This window comes from Hyaena hyaena, unplaced genomic scaffold (assembly GCF_003009895.1).
Source record: "Hyaena hyaena isolate Hyena2069 unplaced genomic scaffold, ASM300989v1 scaffold_728, whole genome shotgun sequence".
Classification (NCBI taxonomy): domain Eukaryota; kingdom Metazoa; phylum Chordata; class Mammalia; order Carnivora; family Hyaenidae; genus Hyaena; species Hyaena hyaena.
In genome coordinates, this window is record NW_024081362.1 from 229497 (window position 1) to 251055 (window position 21559).

General features: G+C 37.7%; 1 protein-coding gene across 1 annotated transcript in view; it reads right to left on the reverse strand.

Moving 5' to 3' along the window:
• Positions 1-10714, reverse strand: part of RB1 (RB transcriptional corepressor 1) — a 176090-nt gene extending 165376 nt beyond the window's left edge. The window contains exons 1-2 of the mRNA XM_039218016.1: positions 10406-10714; positions 7549-7675 (exon numbers count right to left, since the gene is read on the reverse strand). Coding sequence (XP_039073947.1) covers positions 7549-7675; positions 10406-10572 — 294 coding nt within the window. The 5' untranslated portion in view covers positions 10573-10714. The remainder of the gene's footprint in view (positions 1-7548; positions 7676-10405) is intronic.
• Between the last annotated feature and the right edge of the window lie 10845 nt (positions 10715-21559).

The window sequence follows — 21559 nt, forward strand, 5'->3', positions numbered from 1 at the left end:
ACGGGAAATTTGGACACACAAAAAACACACAGGGAATGTGTGCACATAGGAAAACCATTCTAGAACACAAGGAGAAGGCAGCCACCTGCAAGACAAAGAGAGAGGTCTCAGAAGAAACCAAATCTGCAGACACCTTAACTTGGACCTCTAGTCTCCAGAAACATGACAAAATTTCTGTTAAGCCACCCAGTCTGTAGTATTGTTATACCAGCCCTATCAAACTAATATGTTGATATACGACTTCAATGATTCTCCAGGGAATTATGCTGAATGAAAAAGAGCCAATCCCAAAGGCTAAATATTATACGATCCCATTTATATAACATTATTATAAAATATGTCAATTATTGAATATCTTATTAAACACCTATGTATACCCAAACTGGTCTACTGGTACTGTCAACATAATACTTGAAAAGATGATTATAATCATTGGCCATCTTTGGAGGACCTTACAGAACAAATTTGTTCATTTAAAAAGTAGTTAGTAAAAGCAAACTACAAAGCACTTATCTATCCTTCCTTCCCTGAATGAACTATACTTTAGAATAAGAACAGTTAATGGAGGAAAGTTTCTCTTTACAGAATTACCACTAACAGTTGAAAGAGGAAGGATAAAGTTTTAGCAACCCCTATGGATCCAGTCAATGGTGATCAATAATTGCTTACATAAAATAAGAGAGAGAGAGAGAGAGACATTAACAAGATATGTGCCTCCCAATGGGCATCCACAAAAATCTCTCTTAAGTATTTCTTCCAGAAAATATCAAACCAGGATCTGATCAGACCTCTAGGCCTGATCTATTTCCAGCAAATACAGAGAATTAGTTAAATATGTTAAACAATGAAGGAGATGCAATCTGCAAAACATACACTGTAGGAAATTCTACAGGATACACAATGCAGTTTCTTCAAATAAACTGTAAGAAAAGAAACGAATGGGGGACAGAAGTGGGAGGTAAAACCTACAGATTAAGAGATTTAAGACACAAGTCAAACAATCACAATATATGAATTTCATCTGAATCCTTTTTTTAGAGCACTGAAAAAAATTTATGAAGTAATTGCGAACTTCTGAACACTGGATATTTAATAGAAAATTTTCATTAATTTTGTTAGAGGTGATGAACAGAAATCTTTTTTTGAAGATCATGCATACTGCATCATGCATGAAGGGGCGCCTGGGTGGCTTAGTCGGTTAGCGTCCGACTTTTGCTTAGGTCATGATCTCGCGGTTCGTGGGTTCGAGCCCCATGTCGGGCTCTGTGCTGACTGCCAGCTCAGAGCCTGGAGCCTATTTCAGAATCTGTATCTCCCTCTCTCTCTGACCCTCCCCTGCTCACGCTGTCTCTCTCTCTCTCCTAGAAATAAAAATATTAAAAAAAAAAAAAAAGAAAGAAAATCATGCATACTGAAGAGGTGCCTGGATGGCTCAGTGGGTTAAGCATCCCACTCTTGATTTTGGCTCAGCTCATGATCTTGCAGTTCATGAGTTCTAGGCCCACATAGAACTCCATGCTGGTAATACAGAACCTACTTGGGATTCTCTCTCTCATAATAAATAAACTTTAGAAAAAAGAATAAAATATCATGCATATTGAAATATTTATTGGTGAAACAACGTATCTGGATTTACTTTAAAATAATCCGGAGTCAGGGAGAAATATAGTTAATAACGGATTAAGAAGTATATGAGAGTTCACACTATTAACCTATTTTTATAAATCTCTTACAGTCTCAATAAGATGTAAAAAATTAAAACCAGAAGTAGAATCAGAAATCAAAGAAGTTGCCAATAGCCTATATCTGTAAGACAAAATATAACATTCACAAATATGTTCTTAAATGACTTTCTCAGCATTACTCACACACAATAAGAATATGAGCACCATATTCAAATAGAAAGGGCAAATATAGTACTAGTAATAAGTAGATCCCTTCTATTACACTTAGGTTTTTAAATATTCTGCTTTTTACCTTTATTTTAAAAAACTCTTCATATGTCTGTAGTACTGTATAACTTACATGGAATGGCTAGTGTTACTCCAATTCCAAACTATTCATTTTCATTATTTCTCTAAGTATAATGACCGTATCACAAAAACAAATGCATCTATCAAGGACAATATATTTCATAGCTCTTGAATGTACATACACACACAAAACCCTAAGAGTCTGGCATTCAGGCATCATTTCTGCTTTACCGATGAGCAAACGGAGACTTGGAGAATTAACCGATTAACCTAAAATCCTACAGCCACATTACAACCACTGCACTCAAAAGTTTCCTGCTTCTAGGTGCAAAGTCTCTTCTCCATTCTGCCATGAAATAATTTAAGATGCAGAAGAAAACAAAATTCTAACTGATTCACTGTAAATCCTAACATGAACAGCACTCCTAATTTCTTAATGAAAAGTCCCTTATTTATAAGCTATATGCAGTATGAACACTATCTAATCTAATGCCAGTAATCACTAATATTCCATACATTAAACATTTATACAAAAAGGAAAAAATACTTTTCTAAACAAAACACCACAAACTTTCCTTAAATTTTAGCAAAAGCACATCAAAATCATTACACATACATTTATAAATTCAACTATTTTCAGGGTAACTTTGGCTATCTGGGGTCTTTTGTGGTTCCATACAAATTTAAGGACTTTGTTCTAACCTCTGAGAAAAAAACCTGTTGGTATTTTTAGAGGAATTGCACTAAATGTGTAGATTGTTTTGGGTAGTACAGACATTTTAACAGTATTTTTTCTTCCAACCCAGAAGAACATAATGTCTTTTCCCTTCTTGGTGTCCTTTCAATTTCTTTCCTCAGTGTTTTATAGTTTTTTTAATTCAGGTCTTTCACCGCTTTGGTAGGTTTAACTTTTTATGTTTATTTATTTTTGAGAGAGAAAGAGACAGACAGAGCATGAGTGGGGGAGGGGCAGAGACAGAGAGGGAGACACAGAATCCGAAGCAGGCTCCAGGCTCTGAGCTGTCAGCACCGAGCCCAACGTGGGGCTTGAACCCACAGACCATGAGATTGTGACCTGAGCCAAAGTTGGAAGCTTAACCGACTGAGCCAACCAGGTGCTTCATCTTTATTAAGTATCTTATTGTTTTGGGTGCAATTGTAAATGAGATTGATTCCTTAATTTTATTTTCTCTGTTTCATTATTGGTATACAAAAATGGAACAGATTTTTGTACGTTCATTTTGTATCCTGTGACTTTACTGAATTCATGTAACAGTTCTAGCAGTTTATTGGTCAATAAATATAAGTTTTCTATATAGAGTACAGTGTCATCTACAAATAGTGAAATGACCATATGGTTCTTATCATTTCTTGAAAAGCAAAGCTGGAGGCATCACAATACTGGACTTGAAGTTATACTACAAAGCTGAAGTGTTTAAAACAATAGTGGCACAAAAACAGACACACAGATCAATGGAACAGAAAAGGAAATGCAGAAATGAACCCACAATTATATAGTCAATTAATCTTCAACAAAGCAGGAAATAATATCCAATGGAAAAAAGACAGTCTGTAGCAAATGGTGCTGGGAGAACTGGACAGCAACATGCAAAAGAATGAAACAAGGCCACTTTCTTACACTGAACACAAAAATAAATTCAAAATGAATGAAAGACCTTAATGTGAGACAGGAAACCATCAAAATCCTAGAGGAGAACACAAATAATAATCTCCTTGACATTGGCCATAGCAACTTCTTTCTAGTTATGTCTCCTGAGGCAAGGAAAAGAAAACCAAGCATGAACTAGTGGGATCTCTTCAAGATAAAAAGCTTCTGCAAAGCAAAGGAAAGAATCAACAAAACTAAAAGGCAACCACAGGAATGGGAGAAGACATTCCCAAATTATATATCCGATAAAGGGTTAGTATCCAAAACATATGAAGAACATAAAACTCAACACCCAAAAAACAAATAATCCAATTAAAAAATGGGCAGAAGGCATGAATAGACATTTTTCTAAGGAAGACATACAGATAGCCAACAGACATATGAAGAGATGCTCAACTTCACTCATCATCAGGGAAACACAAATCAAAACTACAATGAGATACCACCTCACACCTATCATACTGGCTAAAATCAACAACACATGAAACAGCAGGTGTTGGAAGGATGTGGAGAAAGGGCAACTCCATGCACCGTTAGTGGGAATGCAAACTGGTACAGCCACTCTGGACAACAGTATGGAGGTTCCTCAAAAAGTTAAAAATATAACTCCCCTATAATCCAGCAACTCCACTACTAGGTATTTACTCAAAGAATACAAAAATACTAATTAAAAAAGATACCCCAATGTTTACAGTAGCATTATTTACAATAGCCAAATTATGGAAACAGTCCAAGTGTCCATCAACTGATGAATGGAAAAGATGTAGTATTCATATACAATAGTATATTACTCAGACATAAAAATTACAATTACATGGATGGAGCTAGAGAGTGGTATGCTAAGTGAAATAAGTCAATCAGAGAAAGACACATATTATTTCATTCATATGTGGAATTTAAGAATCAGAACAAATAAGCAAAGGGAAAAAGAAAAATAAAGACGTAAACCAAGAAACAAAATTGGTTTGGGTGGGTGGGACATTGGTTAAGTAGGTAATGGGGATTGAAGAGGGCACTTGTGATGAGCACCAGGTGTTGTGCATAAGTGCTGAATCACTATATTATACATCTGAAGCTAATATTACACTGTATGTTAACAAACTGGAATTTACATAAAAACTTTAAAATTTTAAAGTGTTTTAACAGATTCTTAAGTTGTTCTAAAAATTTTTATCAATATAAAATTTTCTGGGGTGTTTCTCAGGTCAAATTATTCTGGTTGCATAATTTAATATGGGCATTCATTTATACTAACAAGTGTTTTGTATACATAAAGGTATTTAATCCACATTATAACTCCAAGATCCAGAAATTATTGTTAATCCTTTACACAAATAACAAAACTAAGACTTGGAGATTTAGGTAACTTGTAAATGGTAGGACTGAGACTTGAGTCAGTCTAGTCTGATGACAAATATTTGCTCTTAACCCATCCTTTATTCCAATAAACATCTACTTTCAGTTGCCAGAGTACCCAAGTTACTAAATGCCTCCTCTTGTTTCACAGACGATAGCCAACTGCTATCTAGAAGAGCTTTAACACAACAGCTGCATCAGAAACTGATTCATTGTGTCATTACATTCACTTCTCTGCACACACTGTCACATTCTCCCTTATATATTATTGTATAAACAGAGGTTAAATTCTTTTTTTTTTTTTTTTTTTTTTTTTTAAAAAAAAAAAAAAAAAAAAAAAAAAAAAAAAAAAAAAAACAGAGGTTAAATTCTTAGGCCCACCCTCAAAACCTTAAATATCTCTAAAAACAATATTTCTAGGTAAATGTCTAGTAATTATAACAGAATAATACCACACCCTCTTCTGTCATACACCCCTAAAAAAAAATAAGTACTCAATATCCCAAAGATAACATGAAATTCCTTCCTTGTCTTCCTCCAACATACCACCAAGAATAATTTCTTCCCTAGTCCCATCATTAGCTCCATTAGGAGAAAAGTATATAGTAAGAAAGTAGTAATATTTATTTGTACTTGTTGTCAAGTCTGAAGCCTAAAAGGGCCTCTATGATGAAAACTATTACTGTTACAGTTCAGCACAAAAAAGTTTTATGTGAACCAGCCTGGAAACCTAACTACTATACTGTACTTATAAAGAGACTGGGAACAGAACCCACTTATAAATTGGAAACTAGCTTTATTATCCAATTCTCTCTATAATCTGCTACTCCTTCCCAACTTTCTGAAAATTTGCATTTATGAGTGAAAAGTGACGGAGCTATGACTACCTTTAACTGCACGTGCACAAAAAAAACTGTTAGGTGAAGTACCCAAATCAGTGAAAATATACATACAATGCTTTGGGAAGATAATCCCAAAGTCATTCATCCAAGGTATTTCAATATTCCTCCCATTTTAGTAAGAATTCCAGATTATGTTCAGGTCTTTGAAACTGGATTCATTTTCTCTTTTTTATTACCAGATGCTATGCACCAAATGCTTGTGTTCCCCACAATTCACATGCTTAAAACCTAATGCCCAATATGATGGTATTAGGAGTTGTGGCCTTTAGGAAGTGAGTAGGTCAGAAGGCCTCTGTCCTAATGAATGGAACTAGTATCCTTATAAAAGAGGCTCAAGAAAGCTGCCACCCCTTCCAGCATGTGAGGCCAGTGACATGGCACGGTCTATGAAGCAGGAAATAGGCCCTCACACAGAGAATCAGCCAGCACCATGATCTTGGACTTCCTAGCCATTAGAACTGTGAGAAATAAATTTCTGTTGTTTATAAGCCACCCAGTCTGTGGTATTTTGTTACAGTAGCCCAAATGGTCTAAGATACCAGATTTTGTAATGGTTTTAAATATTTTTATGAGATGTACAAACACATATTTTGTTGTATTAATCCGATCAGTGAAAGCAGACATGTACACTAATATAATGCTGATAAGTAAATTCATTAAAAGTATCTGTCTAGAGTAATTTAACAATACCAAAAGTTTTATAAATATTCATAGCTTTTGACAAATTCAAAATATATTCTAATAGAGTTTCATTCATTAATTTAACAAATTATCAAGGACTTACTTTGGTCAGGCTTTATTCTTATGAATAAGGACGTTTATCATATCATTTTATGTGCCAAAAAGTTGGGGGGGGGGGAATATCTAACAACAGTAAAAGTTAAAAAAGTAAAATGTATCTAATGTATTAAGTATTATAGTACCAATGGAAACATTATTAAATATCAAAAATTTTTAACAATAAAATGCTTGGGTGGAGAAAAAATTTTTTAAACAATACACAAAACTATTACATGTAACTATATATAACTACATGTATGATCCCAAATCTGTGCATTTAATGTTATTAGCCAGAGACCTTGGTCAAGTTAATCTCATTCTACTTCAGTATCACTTTCTATAAAATCAAGATTTTACATTTTACACGTAAAATAAAGGTTTTTTATTCAATCTCAGTGGACTGTTGGAGGAGTTATTTGCAAAATGCTTATGATATTCCACCAGAACAAATAAAATAGTAATTATTTGCTGATGTTAGTAGTAGTAGTAGACATACACACAAATATACTTATCCAAAGAAAAAAATGGAAGAAATGTATCAATGCTATCAAAGATTCTAAATTCTAACAAAACTAATTCTGAAACAATCGGGAAATTTAAGCACAGCATATTATAAGATTGTAAAGGTTATTTTATAAGGTATGGCTTTGCTTTTCAATAACTTTGTATCAGAGTGAAATATGTATGAATAAAATATGATATCTAATATTTGCTTTAAAATACTTTTAATGCTAAAAACTTAATGCTATCAGAATAACCTAATTATTACTGGATAAAAGAATTATTACTATCTTTTATTTTTTCTCTTTTCCAAAATCATTCTTTAAATAAGAAAATTTTTTTCAAAATATGTTAAGGAAATCCTTACCGACACTCCTTCCACAGATGAAACTTCCTCCCAAGTTAACCAAGCTCTTTCTCTGACATGATCTGGTATCTTTAATTTCTGACATAATGCAGTAAAATCAGGTTCTTCAGTTTCTTTAAATACAAGCCTGCCAGGTAAAAATAGATATATAATAGGCATATACTTACAAATCAAACTATTTGTTTCAATGGTTTGCAGGTAACAGCACTGTTTTTAAAAAAAAAAAAAAAAGCATTACTATTTTAAAATATCTTATTTATCTTTGAAAAAAACTACAGGTAGAATTTTAAACATTTTTTTCATAGTCTTTCCAACAAAAATACCACACAGTGAAAGATGTTTAAGTGAATCACATACACTTCAGAGCAGAAAAACAGCTCTGTAAAAGTAAGTAAGCATGATAGCTAAAGGTGTATGGGAAAATTGGGATGACAGTAAAGGCAAAAAGAGGAAAATCCATATATAATATTACAGAATTTAGTATCAGCGACTTTGCAAAAATGCAGTCTACACTTACCAATGTCTCACATAATCTCTCAACCTACTAGCATTTCTTACATAATGATTAACTTAACATAAACTATTGCCAAGCTTATTTTATCCTTTTCTCGTCAATCTTCCTTACTCATGATAGGTAGTCAATAATTTCTCATTGGCTAGTTCCTTTTTATTCATTTAAAGGCTATTTGACACTAATAATAATAACAACAATAGTATGATCAATAACTACTAATTTTTTAGTTTTTACTCTGACCCTGTACAAAGTACCTTAAGTGCATAATTTCAGTGGAATCTGCACATCAGCCTATTAGATAAATACTAGAATATTATTATTATTCTACAGATAAGTACCAAAACAGAGAAATTAGAGTACTCAACTAGGTAATGGTCAATAAGTGGGAAATTCAACAATTTAACTCCATGATCCATGCTCTTAACCACTATTCTAGACTACCAACCCTCCTTCAAAACATAATTAACTTTTGATTATGTCACTGATTGGGGTTAAGTGCTATTCCTAGGGAAGGTTCCCTTCTAACTTTACCACTTAGGCCAGAAAAAAATGCAGCAGAAAGACGATCTCAACTGTCAAAGGTAGAAACAGAGTCTTTCATTCAAAAGTACAGGGAGAGTGAGCCCTGAATCCATCCCTAAACAAACTGCTAGGCTTCAGACTGCCAGCCAGTGGTTGTGCTCTTGCTAAACTGCTATCATCAGAGTTGAACTGCCCATACTAATGAAAACTTTTGTGGGTAAGGATAATCAAGACAGTGTATTTTGTGTGGTTTTGACTTACAGGAGAATTTTTGATAGTTGCATCATTTAAAGATTATATAAAATAATTTTGGGTCAGGGAAGAAAGGCCTTCTTTTCCCAAGTGATGGCCACAATTTCAAGATTTCTAGTTACTCTGCAATAATGGAGAATGCTCCAAAAGCTCTGTGGATACCAGGGAATTCTTCAAGGTATATTTACTGCTTTTCCCAAATGGAAACTTTCAAGTACTGGATACATACTTCCGTCTTCTCCCAGAATCATTTCAGATTTTTTAAAAAAGTAGTGAGTACGATTTTTTACTGACCCATAAAACAATCCACTTAAACAGACGGATTTTTAATAGCCTTTCACACGCTATCCCAAAAGCCCGTTCCAATCTTTTACAACATGCTTGAACTGTGTCTGCGAAGTTGAAAGAATAGGACTTGGTAATGGACAAGAACGGGAGAGGAAGTAATGAGGGACAGAAAGGAGTTCCATTTCCCTGCAATGTATACATAGTCTCAAAGTAGGACCAGTACTGACAATAATAAAGGCAATCACACTCTTTCAATCTTAGCTTTTTAACCATAAAGTATCAGAATCCAGAAAAATAAGATGTTGCAATACAATAAATATCTCCTTCTCATGTTCTACTACATTATCATGGCCTCGCCTAAATTTAGATTCCACGGGGGGGGGGGGGAGTTTAATGTGAGCACATGAACATCACTAATTTTGTACCCAAACAGAGACAGAAAGAGAAAGAGAGAGAAAACACAAGGATGGTGTTTGGCTCAAAGACAAAATGTAAGAAACAATGAAAAAAGCTGAAGCTTAACACAGAAGAGTTTTATGCGACAGGAATAAAAGTTCAGAAACTTTTAAGCACTTAAACCAAAAGTCTCATAAAACTTTTGCCCATACGGCAGTTCCTCTCAAGTGTTATGATCCTCCAAGTCACCACCGATGGCTCTGAATCCCCAAGACCTCAAAGCTCTGTTACAAGAAAACCTCAGCCGAGCACCCTGGAGGCAACTGACATGCAGGACCCTGCACTTTACGTTCGATGGCTTTCCTGGTTCGCCTCTCCCAGGACTGGGCTTCAGATGCAGTGCACGCCCAGAGGAAAACACTTTCAGCTGTTGCATCGCAAGAGACCAAAACAGAAAGTCAAACGCGACCACCGAAATGCTACAAATCTCAACAGGAGACAAACTCTCCACCAGACACTAGTCAGTCATTTTTCTTTTTTGCGTTCGATGGCGCCTCGAAAACACCCGCCGCCGGCGAGCCTTTCCGCCTGGAGGAGGAAAGGCGGCACCTGTCACTTTGCTCAGGGACCCGAGCCCCACCCGCCCGACACCTGTCAAGCTGGAGCCGAGACCCTTCCCGGATTCCCTCCCCTCGCCCCCGAACCCAGACCCCTGTCACCCTCCTCCAGGCGCTCCGTGGTGGTGGGGGACAGGGGAGAATCCTCCTCCCGCCGGGACACGGCAGGCGCGGAGACGCGCCCCCGCCTAAACGCTGGGGTGCCCGCCCCGACGCACTCTCAAGGCGCCCTTCTCTCGAGGCGCCCGCCGCGGCTCCACTCGCTCACCTGGGCAGAGGCAAGTCCTCAGGGCCGCTGTCCTGCTCGGGGTCCTCTTCAGGAGGGGGCGGCGGCGGCGGCGGCGCCGGGGGCTCGGCGGCGGCAGCGGCGGCGGCAGCGGCGGCGGCTGCGGCGGCGGCGGCGGCTGCGGCTCTCCGGGGGGTTTTGGGCGGCATGACTCGCCCCAGGGTAGGAGCCAGTGAATGGTGGCGAAGAGCCGGGAAAGGAGGACGCGCGCACGTCGCGGCACGCCCCGTCCTCTCCCGACTCCCGTTACAAAAATAATTTGAACGTCCCCTGAGAGAAACCGGACAAGCCCTCCCCCGCCCGGCAACCAAGCGCCGCGTCCAACCGCGGGAAAACGTCACTTCCGCCCGCGGCGTCACGTCCGCGAGGCTCCCGGGCCCGCCGGCGGCTGGAAGGAACCGGGGCGCCCAGCGGTGTGCTGGGCGGGGGCGTGAGATCGGGCGGGCTGGGCGTGGGGTCCCCGGCCTGGGCCGACGCGCTCTTCTTGGGGCAGCGGCCGCCGCCGGGACCTGTCTCAACTCGAAACTCTCCCCACCAGGCCTGGGTGCCGGTAACGGGGCACAGCACAGTCTGGTGCGTGAGATTGGGCCCCATTTTTATCTGTGGGTTGATCTGGGGTTGCGGCTCCGGCCCCGCCGGGAGTATCAAGCGTGCGCACCCAGGGCGGGCACGCCCCTCTCGCTCAGTGGGCGGTGCCGCGCCTCAGTACCAAACTCCTCCCGCCCAATCCGTTACGCAGAATCGGTCAAAACAAAAACAAACCTTTGTGGAACGGCTGACACAAACAGAACTTTGACGATCACTGGGAGGTGGAGAGTATAGAACAATTACTGGCCTTTTAGGGTCGCTATTTAGGGAAGGAGAGAGCGGGAGTGGGTAAAGAGCAGATTGTAGTGTGATAAATGTTTTAATAGCAGTGTGAAAACAAGGCAGCATCGAAATGTCTATGGCAGATCTTCAGAGAAGCGGTGGCAGCTGAATCGAAGTTTGCCAGGCGGACCTAACTTGTAAGGAGGGCTTACGTGGCCATTTTACCTACTTACCTTAATTCTCAAAAACAACCCTTTGAAGTGAGTAGTAGTATCACTTGTTTCCAGATGGGGAAACACGCTCAGAAGTGTTAATTAATTTGCCCAGCATTGCAGAGCTGATGGGTTGCCTAGGATTTGAACCCAGATGTATTTCACTCTGCTTAACCATTACATTGTGTTGATAAAGAATGCACGCAGAAGAGAGGAGCACGTGCAAAGAGGCACGAAGACATCAGAGAACTTGCTGGAAGGGCTTACACCATCAAACTGGTTTAGAAGCTGTGTCTCTTCTGTTTGTTGATATTTACTGCATAATACTCTCTAATATGAATACACATTTTTCTCTCTTTGGCAGACCCAGTGGATTGCCCAGTCAGAGCTTCCCAACTGAGGCACTGTGAATAAAATAGTTGTGTTCTGGGACGCCTGGTTGGCTCAGTCGGTTAATTGTCTGACTTTGACTCCAGTCATGACCTCACGGTTTGTGAGTTCCAGCCCCGTGTCAGGCTCTATGCTGACAGCTCAGAGCCTGGAGGCTCTTTCAGATTCTGTGTCTCTTTCTCTCTGCACCTCTCCTGCTCACGCTCTGTCTCTCTTTATCAAAATTAAATAAATATTTAAATTTTAAAAAATATATCTATAATTGTGTTCTGATGTGAATCCCCTTATCCTTGGAACAGCTGAACAGGGCTGAAGCAGGGAGAGCCTTCGGGCAAGTCATGGCTGCAAGCCTCGGCTTTATCTTAGTGAGTTGTACAATGGATTACTATCTTTTGTATATACCATGATAATATGTCAGGATGTGAAAGGGTTTGGCAATCATTGGCCTACTCAACAGCCAGTCCGGCCCAAGTTCAGGAACAGTCTCTCTGGGGCCAAAGCTTGTCAGAGGTAGGGCTCATACCCAGCCTCAGCTACAAAGAATAAGTACCATCAAAGTGGTAATCCTATTCACCTTGCCTGGGTTAGTGTAGGCAGGAGCTCAGGATACGGTTTTGGACTTTCCAAGATCAAAGGTTGTCTGCTGGCAGCCTGATAAAATGACATATGGAGATGACACAGCTCTCCTGCCCTTTATTATCATGAGAATGTGACACTTGAACAGTTGCTGCAGCTATTTGTGACTTAAGGCAAACTGACCTGAGGACAAGGCAGAAATGTTAATGATGTTACAGTAATAGTTTAAAAAAAAAAAAAACCGCCATCTCTGTGATAGCTGGGTCTGATTTGACCAACCCTGGGGCTGACCTCAACTGAGCTGGGGTTTTCAGTTGTTTCTACCAGAAGGCATTATGAATGATTTTTCCTATGAGCCCCTTCAGGATTGAGACCAAATCTTAGGTATCATTATAGCTTTGTAGTAGCCAACACAGTGTTAGGCACACAGGAAATGCTTGTTTGCTAAAAGTAGAGATGCCAAGAGAGCAGAGGAAAGTTCTAGGACTCTCTGTTTGTAGATATGACTTGCTTTATTTAAACCCAGTTTATCAACCTCTGGATTTACCACAACTGTGATAAATCAGAGAGAATTTTCAGTTTGCAAAATGATTTCTATCTTTACCATGGATTAATTTAACTATGTTCTCCACTACATTTAAAATCCTTACACACCAGGCACCTGGGGGGCTCAGTCAGTTAAGCATCCAACTTTCAGGTCACGATCTCACAGTTCTTGGGGTTGAGTCCTGAGTCAGGCTCTGCAATGACAATCTGAAACCTGCTTGGATTCTCTCTCTCTCTCTCTCTCTCTCTCTGCCCCTCCCTGACTCACACTTTCTCTCTCAAAGTTAATAAATAAACTTATAGAATTAAAATAAAATAAAACCCTTACACACAACTCAAATAAAATAAAAAATCCTTACACACAACTCAGGAACAATTGGATGGATCAAAAGTTTTATATTCCCCACAGCTTTCTGTTGCACAACCAAAGAAATATTAGAAATTCTGCAGATTCAGGGTGCCTGGGTGGCTCAGTCAGTTGAGCGACTGATTTCAGCTCAGTCATCCCCTTGTAGTTTGTGAGTTCAAGTTCTGAGTCAGGTTCTGTGCTAACAGCTCAGAGCCTGAAGCCTGCTTCAGATTCTGTGTCTCCCTCTCTCTGTGTTCCTCCGCTGCTCGCTCTCTGTCTCAAAAATAAAGATTTTTTAAAAATTTAGAAATTCTGCAGATTCTTCAAAGAAGCTTTTCCTAATCTTCCTTCACCATCAGTACTCCACTAAAATCACTCTTTCAAAGGTTACAAGTGTCCTACTTGTCAATTCAATGGCTTCTTTCTGGTCTTCACTCTACTTGACTATCTTGCAGTTGACAGAGTTAATTTCTTCTTTCTTAAAACTTCCCTAGTCTTTCACAAATCCAAGGTCTCCTTTTTCTCCTCCTCTCTTCTGTTCCTTTATAAACTCCCAATCCTTTTCCTTGTCTTCATTGCAGTTTCCCTATAGCAGTATTATTCAAAGTGTGTTCCTTGAACCACTGCCAATTTGCTTATATCTAGTCTACAGGAGATAAACACAGAAATTTAAAGTGCTTAGCAGCGTTTATAGCAATTTAACATTTCAGCTATATCCAAGCACATGATCATTGGACACCTCTCCTTGAACAAAATATGGGTGTCCTGCAACTTGTCTGATTGCAGGTGGCATAGCTGGGTCCTTACCATCTGTAGGAGGGCCACATTATAAGGAGTGAATTTTTCCCCAAGTTTTTATTTAATTCAAGTTAATTAACATATAGTGCAATATTGGTCTCAGGAGTATAATTTAGTGATTCATCACTTATATACAACACCCAGTACTCATCCCAACAAGTGCCTTCCTTAATACCCATCACCCATTTATCCCATCTTCTCCACTACCCTCCCCACCAGCAACCCTCAGTTTGTTCTCTATAGCTAAGACTCTCTTACAGTTTGCCTCCTTCCCTGTTTTTACCTTATTTTATTTTTCCTTCCCTTATGTTCATCCATTTTGTTTGGTTTTGTTTCTTAAATTCCACATATGAGTGAAATCAGTTTGTCTTTCTCTGACTTATTTCACTTAGCATAATACACTGTGGCTCCATCCATATTGTTGCAAATGGCAAGATCTCATTCTTTTTGATGGCTGAGTAATATCCCATTATAAATATATATATGGATATATGGATAAAGAAGATGTGATATATATATATATATATATGTGACTGATACATATATATATGTATCAGTCAATGAACATTTAGGCTCTTTCCATCATTTGGCTATTGTTGATAGTGGTGGTATAAACATTGGGATGCATGTGCCCATGCGAATCAGTATTTTTGTATCCTTTGGATAAATACCTGGTAGTGCAATTGGTGGACCATAAGGTAGTTCTATTTTTAACTTTTTGAGGACCCCCTGTACTGTTTTCCAAAGTGACTGCACCAGTTTGCAGTCCCACCAACAGTGTAACAGGGTTCCTCTTTTTCCACATCCTTGCCAACATCTGTCATTTCCTGACTTGTTAATTTTAGCCATTTTGACAGGTGTGAAGTAGTACCTAATTATGGTTTTGATTTGTATTTCCATGATGATGAGTGATGTAGAGCATTTTTCCATATGTCTTTTAGCCAATTGTATGTCTTCTTTGGAGAAATGTCTGTTCATGTCTTCTGCCCATTTTTTTAAACTGGATTTGTTTTTATTTTTTTAATTTTTGACAGAGAGTGTGTTCTGGGGGGCGGGGGGGTAGGCAAAGGAAGAGAGAGAGTATCTTAAGTAGGCTCCATGCTCAGCGCAGAGCCCAAGGTGGGGCTCTATCCCATTACCCTGGTACCTGAGCAGAAATCAGGAGTCGGACATTCAACTAACTGACTGAGCCACTCAAGGTACTCCTTTTAACTGGATTATTTATTTTGGGGGTATTGAGTTTGATAACTTCTTTATAGATTTTGGATACTAGCCCTTTATCCGATATGTCATTTGCAAATATCTTCTCCCATTCCTGTGGTTGCCTTTTAGTTTTGTTGATTGTTTCCTTTGTTGTACAGAAGCTTTTTATCTTGATGATAGTCCCAATAGTTCATGCTTGCTTTTGTTTCCCTTGCCTCTGGCGATGTGTCTAGTAAGAAGTTGCTGGGACTGAGGTCAAAGAGGTTGCTGCCTGTGTTCTCTAGGATTTTGATGGTTTCCTGTCTCAATTTAGGTCCTTCATCCATTTTGAATTTATTTTTGTGTATGGTGTAATAAATTGGCCCAGTTTCATCTTTTGTATGTCGCTGTCCAGTTTTCCCAGCACCATTCGCTGAAGATACTGTCTTTTTTTCATTAGATATTATTCCTACTTTGTTGAAGATTAGTTGATGATAGAGTTGTGGGTCCATTTCTGGGCTGTCTATTCTGTTCCATTGATTTAAGTGTCTGTTCTTGTGCCAGTACCATGCTATCTTGATGATTACAGCTTCATAATACAGCCTGAAGTCAGGAGTTATGATACTTCCTGCTTTGCTTTGCTTTTTCAATATTACTTTGGTTATTCGGGGTCTTTTGTGGTTCCATACAAATTTTAGGATTGTTTGTTCTAGCTCTGTGGAGAATGCTGGTGGTAATTTGGTAGGAATTGTATTAAATATGTAGATTGGTCTCGGCAGTGTAAACATTTTAACAATATTTGTTTTTCCAATCCATGAGCAAGGAATGTTTTTCTATTTCTTTCTGTCTTCTTCAATTTCTTTCATAAGTGTTCTATAGTTTTCAGAGTACAGATCTTTTACCCCTTTGGTTGGGTGTGTTCCTAGGTATCTTACCGGTTTTGGTGCAATTATAAATGGGTTCAGTTCCCTATAAGGAGTGAATTTTTGAGGTTTGTTAACTGTAACCCAAAAGTGAATACAAATCTATGAAAATATAAATATTTATTTACTTTTCTCACTTGTTATGTTTATAGTCATCTTAAATTTTAACCAAATCTGTTTTATGAAATTCATTGCTAAATTAAGGAAGGAAAATTATGTCATTTGTTTTTAACCCTAAATTATTATAGATGGTGAGATAAGCCTCACTTTCCTGTTTTGTCAAGAAAAGGCACATGTCAGTAGTGTGTTGGTAGTAATAGTAGTAAACCAAATAATGACCAGAGAAGTGATTCCAAAGAATTAAAGATCTAAGCATTTTTACTAATTTTACTCAGATGTATCATCCCATAGCCATAACTCAGGGTAAAGTACTAAAACCTACTAATGAAGCAATAAGGCCATCAAAATTCAGTGGCTTTCACATATAAAAGATAAAGAAACTAATTACAAATTTGATAAAACATTTGGGATTTTTATTTTCCATGAAAATAATCATACATAGGGAATTCATGGATCCAGAGCCCATTTCTTTAATTGAAGGATACTTTAAATGTAATTATAACTTAATAGGATGAATTTCTGGAACTGATAAGAATTTGATACTCTTACTGATACATAATTGAAGATGAATTTTGAAAATAAAGCATAGTTTGCTCCATTTGGGATAAAACTTAAAAACGAGGGGCACCTAGGTGGCTCAGGTGGTTGAGCATCCAACTCTTGATTTTGGCTCAGGTCTTGATCTAATGGTAGTGATATCAATCCCCACATGGATTCTGCACTGGTCATCTATGTCATCTATGACATCTACTCCCAAGCCCTGCCCCACTGCTACTGGTGATTGACTGACATGAGGACATAAAAGCACAGGGAAGAAAGAGAGATGAAGATTATCAATTATGGCTTTGATATTATCTTCATCAGCAGGGGCTTTACCTTGTTTCATTAACCTTCTTGCCTTGAGTGTTTTCAGAGATGGTGGCTATAGACCATCTTGAACAGGATTCTGTAATGAAATGAACTTATTCCTTCTCCCTTAGGGACATGTAGGAATGATTTCACAGAAACTGATGCTTCTCTTGTAGTATAGGGGTGAATATAATGGGAAACAAGAATGAAAATGAGTGATGAAAAAGATGTGTTTATTTCTAACACTGTATTCAGATGCTCTTGGCCTCACCAGCTTCAGGGGCATTAGCCACTTGTTTTGTCCCAGCCAGCAATGTGACATACAACACCTGGTGGGCTGTCCTGCTGTGGCAACAGACTTCACATAAGCACAACTCAACGGTTAGCTCACCTTATCACCAAACAATTTGCCATTCACCTTCTGCACTGGATTTTTTCTGTTGTTAAAGACAAATGAGATGCTGCAGGACCTGTCAGCGCCTAGAAAAGAACCCAGAAATGTGCGGGATTTAATGTACATGAGGAAAAAATTTTAACAAGAGGATCTAACAGATAAATTTTCTGTGTTCTTCTCAGAAGCTTGTTCTGAGACTAGGGTCATTTATATAACTTCTTGAAAGACACTCCCATGAGACTGAGCAATTGATTGCATTTCATATTGAGTGATGGTGAGTTCACAGAAAAAGCAGTGAAGTGTGTATACGTATAGAAAATGGTCATAAAGGATGAACAGCAATGTGCAAAGATTGTTTCTGTTCATTAATTTTATTTTTATGCAATAAACTTAGGTTTGTACAATTTTACTATGTATGGTGTTTAGTAATAAGAAAAATGATATAGTTTGTAATTTAAAAGTAAATACAATCACTGTTGTAAGGTTATTAGATTATACGTAAAGTTATATAATATTAATTCATCAGAGATATATATTATCACTATAGCAATCAACCTCTAAAAAGCTGAAAGAAGATATAACTGAAAAGCAAGTATACTTCAATTAAACGGCAGTAATAGGCTGGATAAAAAAAGCAAAACAAAATGACATGCTATTTACAAGAGCTTTACTTTAAATACAGACAGGACTAAATTAAAGTGATCAACATAAATATGGCATGCAAACACTGATAAAAGTTAGAGTGCCTATTTTAATATAAAAGAAAATGGGCTTCAGAACAACAAATATTCCCAGAGATGAAAAGGACAATTCATATTGTAAAAAGAGTCACTTTAGAAGATATGGCCATTTTAAATATGCAAATGTCAAAAAAGATAGTTAGGTTTCATGATACAAGAAATGAAAGAACTAACTAAAGCCCCAATTATAGAGATCATTGCACTACTTTCACAGAAGTTGGTAGAATAAGTATACAAAAATAATTGAGAACTTGCCAGAGGTTTTTATTGAGCTCTAATTTCAATCCACTAAATTAAAAAAAACATACTGTTGATTCAATCGTTTGAAATTCATTTAGACTTGTTTCGTGACCCAGTATGTGGTCTATCTTGATGAATGTTCCATATGCCTTTGAAAAGAAACAATTCTGCAACTGTTGTGTATATTACTCCATACATAACAATTAGGCTAAATTTTGTATACAGTGTGAGGTAGGGTTTGAGACTCATTTTTTTCTGTATTTGCTAAATGACACTCTTTCCTTATTAGATTACCTTGGTATCTTTGTCAAATCAATTGATTTTATCACTGTGGGCTATTTAGTGGATTGTATTTCCTTCTATTGATCTACTGTCTATTCTTACACAAATACAACACTATCATTCCTGACATTAAGTAGTATTAGGCATCCAACTTTGTTCTATTTTTTCAAGATTGTTTTTTGTATTTCTTTAATGTTTTATTTGTTTTTGAGAGAGAGAGACAGAACGTGAGCAGAGTAGGGCAGAGAGAGGGAGAGACAGATCCAAAGCAGGTTCCAGGCTCTGAGTGTCAACACAGAGTCTGACACGGGCTCAAACTCATAAACCGTAAGATCATGACCTGAGCCGGATGCTCAGGTGGATGCTTTTTGTATTCTTGATTTTTCAGAATTTCATATTAATTTTAGAATCAGCTTAGTAATTTCTCTGGGAAAACTTGCTGAGAATTTTATTGGAATCTAACCCATAAATATATTTCTCAACTTAATTAGTTCTTCTAAATTGTCTTTGATCAACATTTGTAGTCTTCAGTGTAAAGATCACTTGTCAAATTTATCCCTAAGTATTGGGATTTTTTTATGTGATTGGTATTTAGTTTATTTTCCATTTGGTTGTTTATGGTATATAGGAAAATAATTGGAGCTTTATTTTTAATTATATATCTACTTGTATTTTATAAATATAATTTAAGTATTTAATATTATACATATTTTATATATTATAAAAGTATACATATACTTTTGTATACTGACCTTGTGGACTGCAACCTTCCTAAACTGTTATAAAACCTAGAGACTTTTTGTTGTTGATGTCTTTTTTTTTTTTTTTTTTTTTGAGAGAGAGAGAGAGATCCCATGAGCAGAGGCAGAGGTGGGGAGAGAATCTTAAGCAGGCTTCATGCTCAGCACAGACCCTGATACAGTGCTCTGTCCCATGACGCTGGGATCATGACCTGAACCAAAATCATGAGTCAGACACTCAACCAACAGAGCCACCCAGGCACCCCTGTTGTCAATGTCTTAGAGAATTTTCAGTGCGCCGGGGTGGCTCAGTGGGTTAAGAGTCCAACTTTGGCCAGGGCATGATCTCACGGGTTCATGGGTTTGAGCCCCGTGTAGGGCTCTGTGCTGACGGCTCACTCAGAGCCTAGAGCCTGCTTCCGATTCTGTATCTCCTTCTCTCTTTGACCTTCCCTTGCTCATGCTGTCTCTCTCCCTCTCTCTCTCTCAGAAATAAATAAAAACATTAAAAAAAAGAATTTTCTATATACACAATAATATTATGTAGGAATAAAGACAATTCTATTTATCCCTTTCTAGTATTTATGGCTTTTATTCCTTTTTCTTGCTTTATTCCACTGGCTAAGGCCTCAGGTACAATGTTTAATAGAAGTTTTGAGAGTGGATCTTCAGATTTCTGAATCTCTTGAAATTATGATATTTTTTCTTTAGTCCATTGATATAGTGAATGACAATCACTAACTTTTTTAGAATTATTTTTATTTTTAATTATTATTCAATAATTTTTATTGAGATATAATTAACATCCCATAATATTTACTCTTTTAATTTTTTTTATGTCTTTATTTTATTTTGAGAGACAGAAAGAGAGAGGAGGAGGGGCAGAGAGAGAGAGGGAGACACAGAATCCAAAGCAGGCTCCAGACTCTGAGCTGTCAGCACAGAGCCGGATGCAGGGCTTGAACCCACGAACTGCAAGATTGTGACCTGAGCTGAAGTCCGACGCTTAACTGACTGAGCCACCCAGGTGCCCCAACTCTTTTAAAGAGTATAATTCAGGAGTGCCTGAGTGGCTCAGTCGGTTAAGTGTCAGACTTTGGCTCAGGTCACAATCTTGAAGTTCGTGGGTTCAAGCCCTGCATCTGGCTCTGTGCTGACAGCTCAGAGTCTGAAGCCTGCTTTGGATTCTGTGTCTCCCTCTCTCTCTGCCCCTCCTCTCCTCATGCTCTGTCTGTTTCAAAAAGAAATAAACATTTTTTAAAAATCAATATTATTTTAAAATAGTATAATACAGTGGTTTTTAGTATTTTCATAGAATTGTGCAATCATTACCGTTACAGAATTTCAGAACATTTTAATCTTTCCAAAAAGAAACCCTCTACCCAAAAGCAGTTTCCATTCCTTTCTCTCAGCTGCTGGTATCCACTAATTCTCTTTCTAGATCTATGGATTTGCCCAATTCCAGATATTTCATATAAATTGAATCATAGAACATGTTTTTAAGATTCATCCATATTGTAGCATGGATCAGTACTCCTTACTTTATATGGCTGCATAATGTTTCATTGTGTGGAAGTACCAAATTTTGTGTAATCATTCATCAGTTGTTGGACAATTTAGTTGTTTTGACTTTTGGACTATTATAATTAATGCTGCCATGAACATTCATGCTTGTATTTGTGGGGGTATAGCTAAGAAACCAATCAATGCCTAATGCAATGTCATAAAGTTTTATCCTATGTTTTCCTCTGAGAGTTTTGTAGTTTAGCTCTTACACTAAGGTCTTTCATTCATATTGAGCTAATTTTTGTATATAATGTGAAGTAGAGATCCAACTTTATTCTTTTGTATGTGGATACCAACTGTCACAGCATCATTTTCTGTATTGAATTGTGTTGGCACCGTTACTGAAAATCAATTGACCAGAAATGTGAGGGTTTATTTCAGAACTCTCAATTCTGTTCCATTGATCTATATGTTTACCC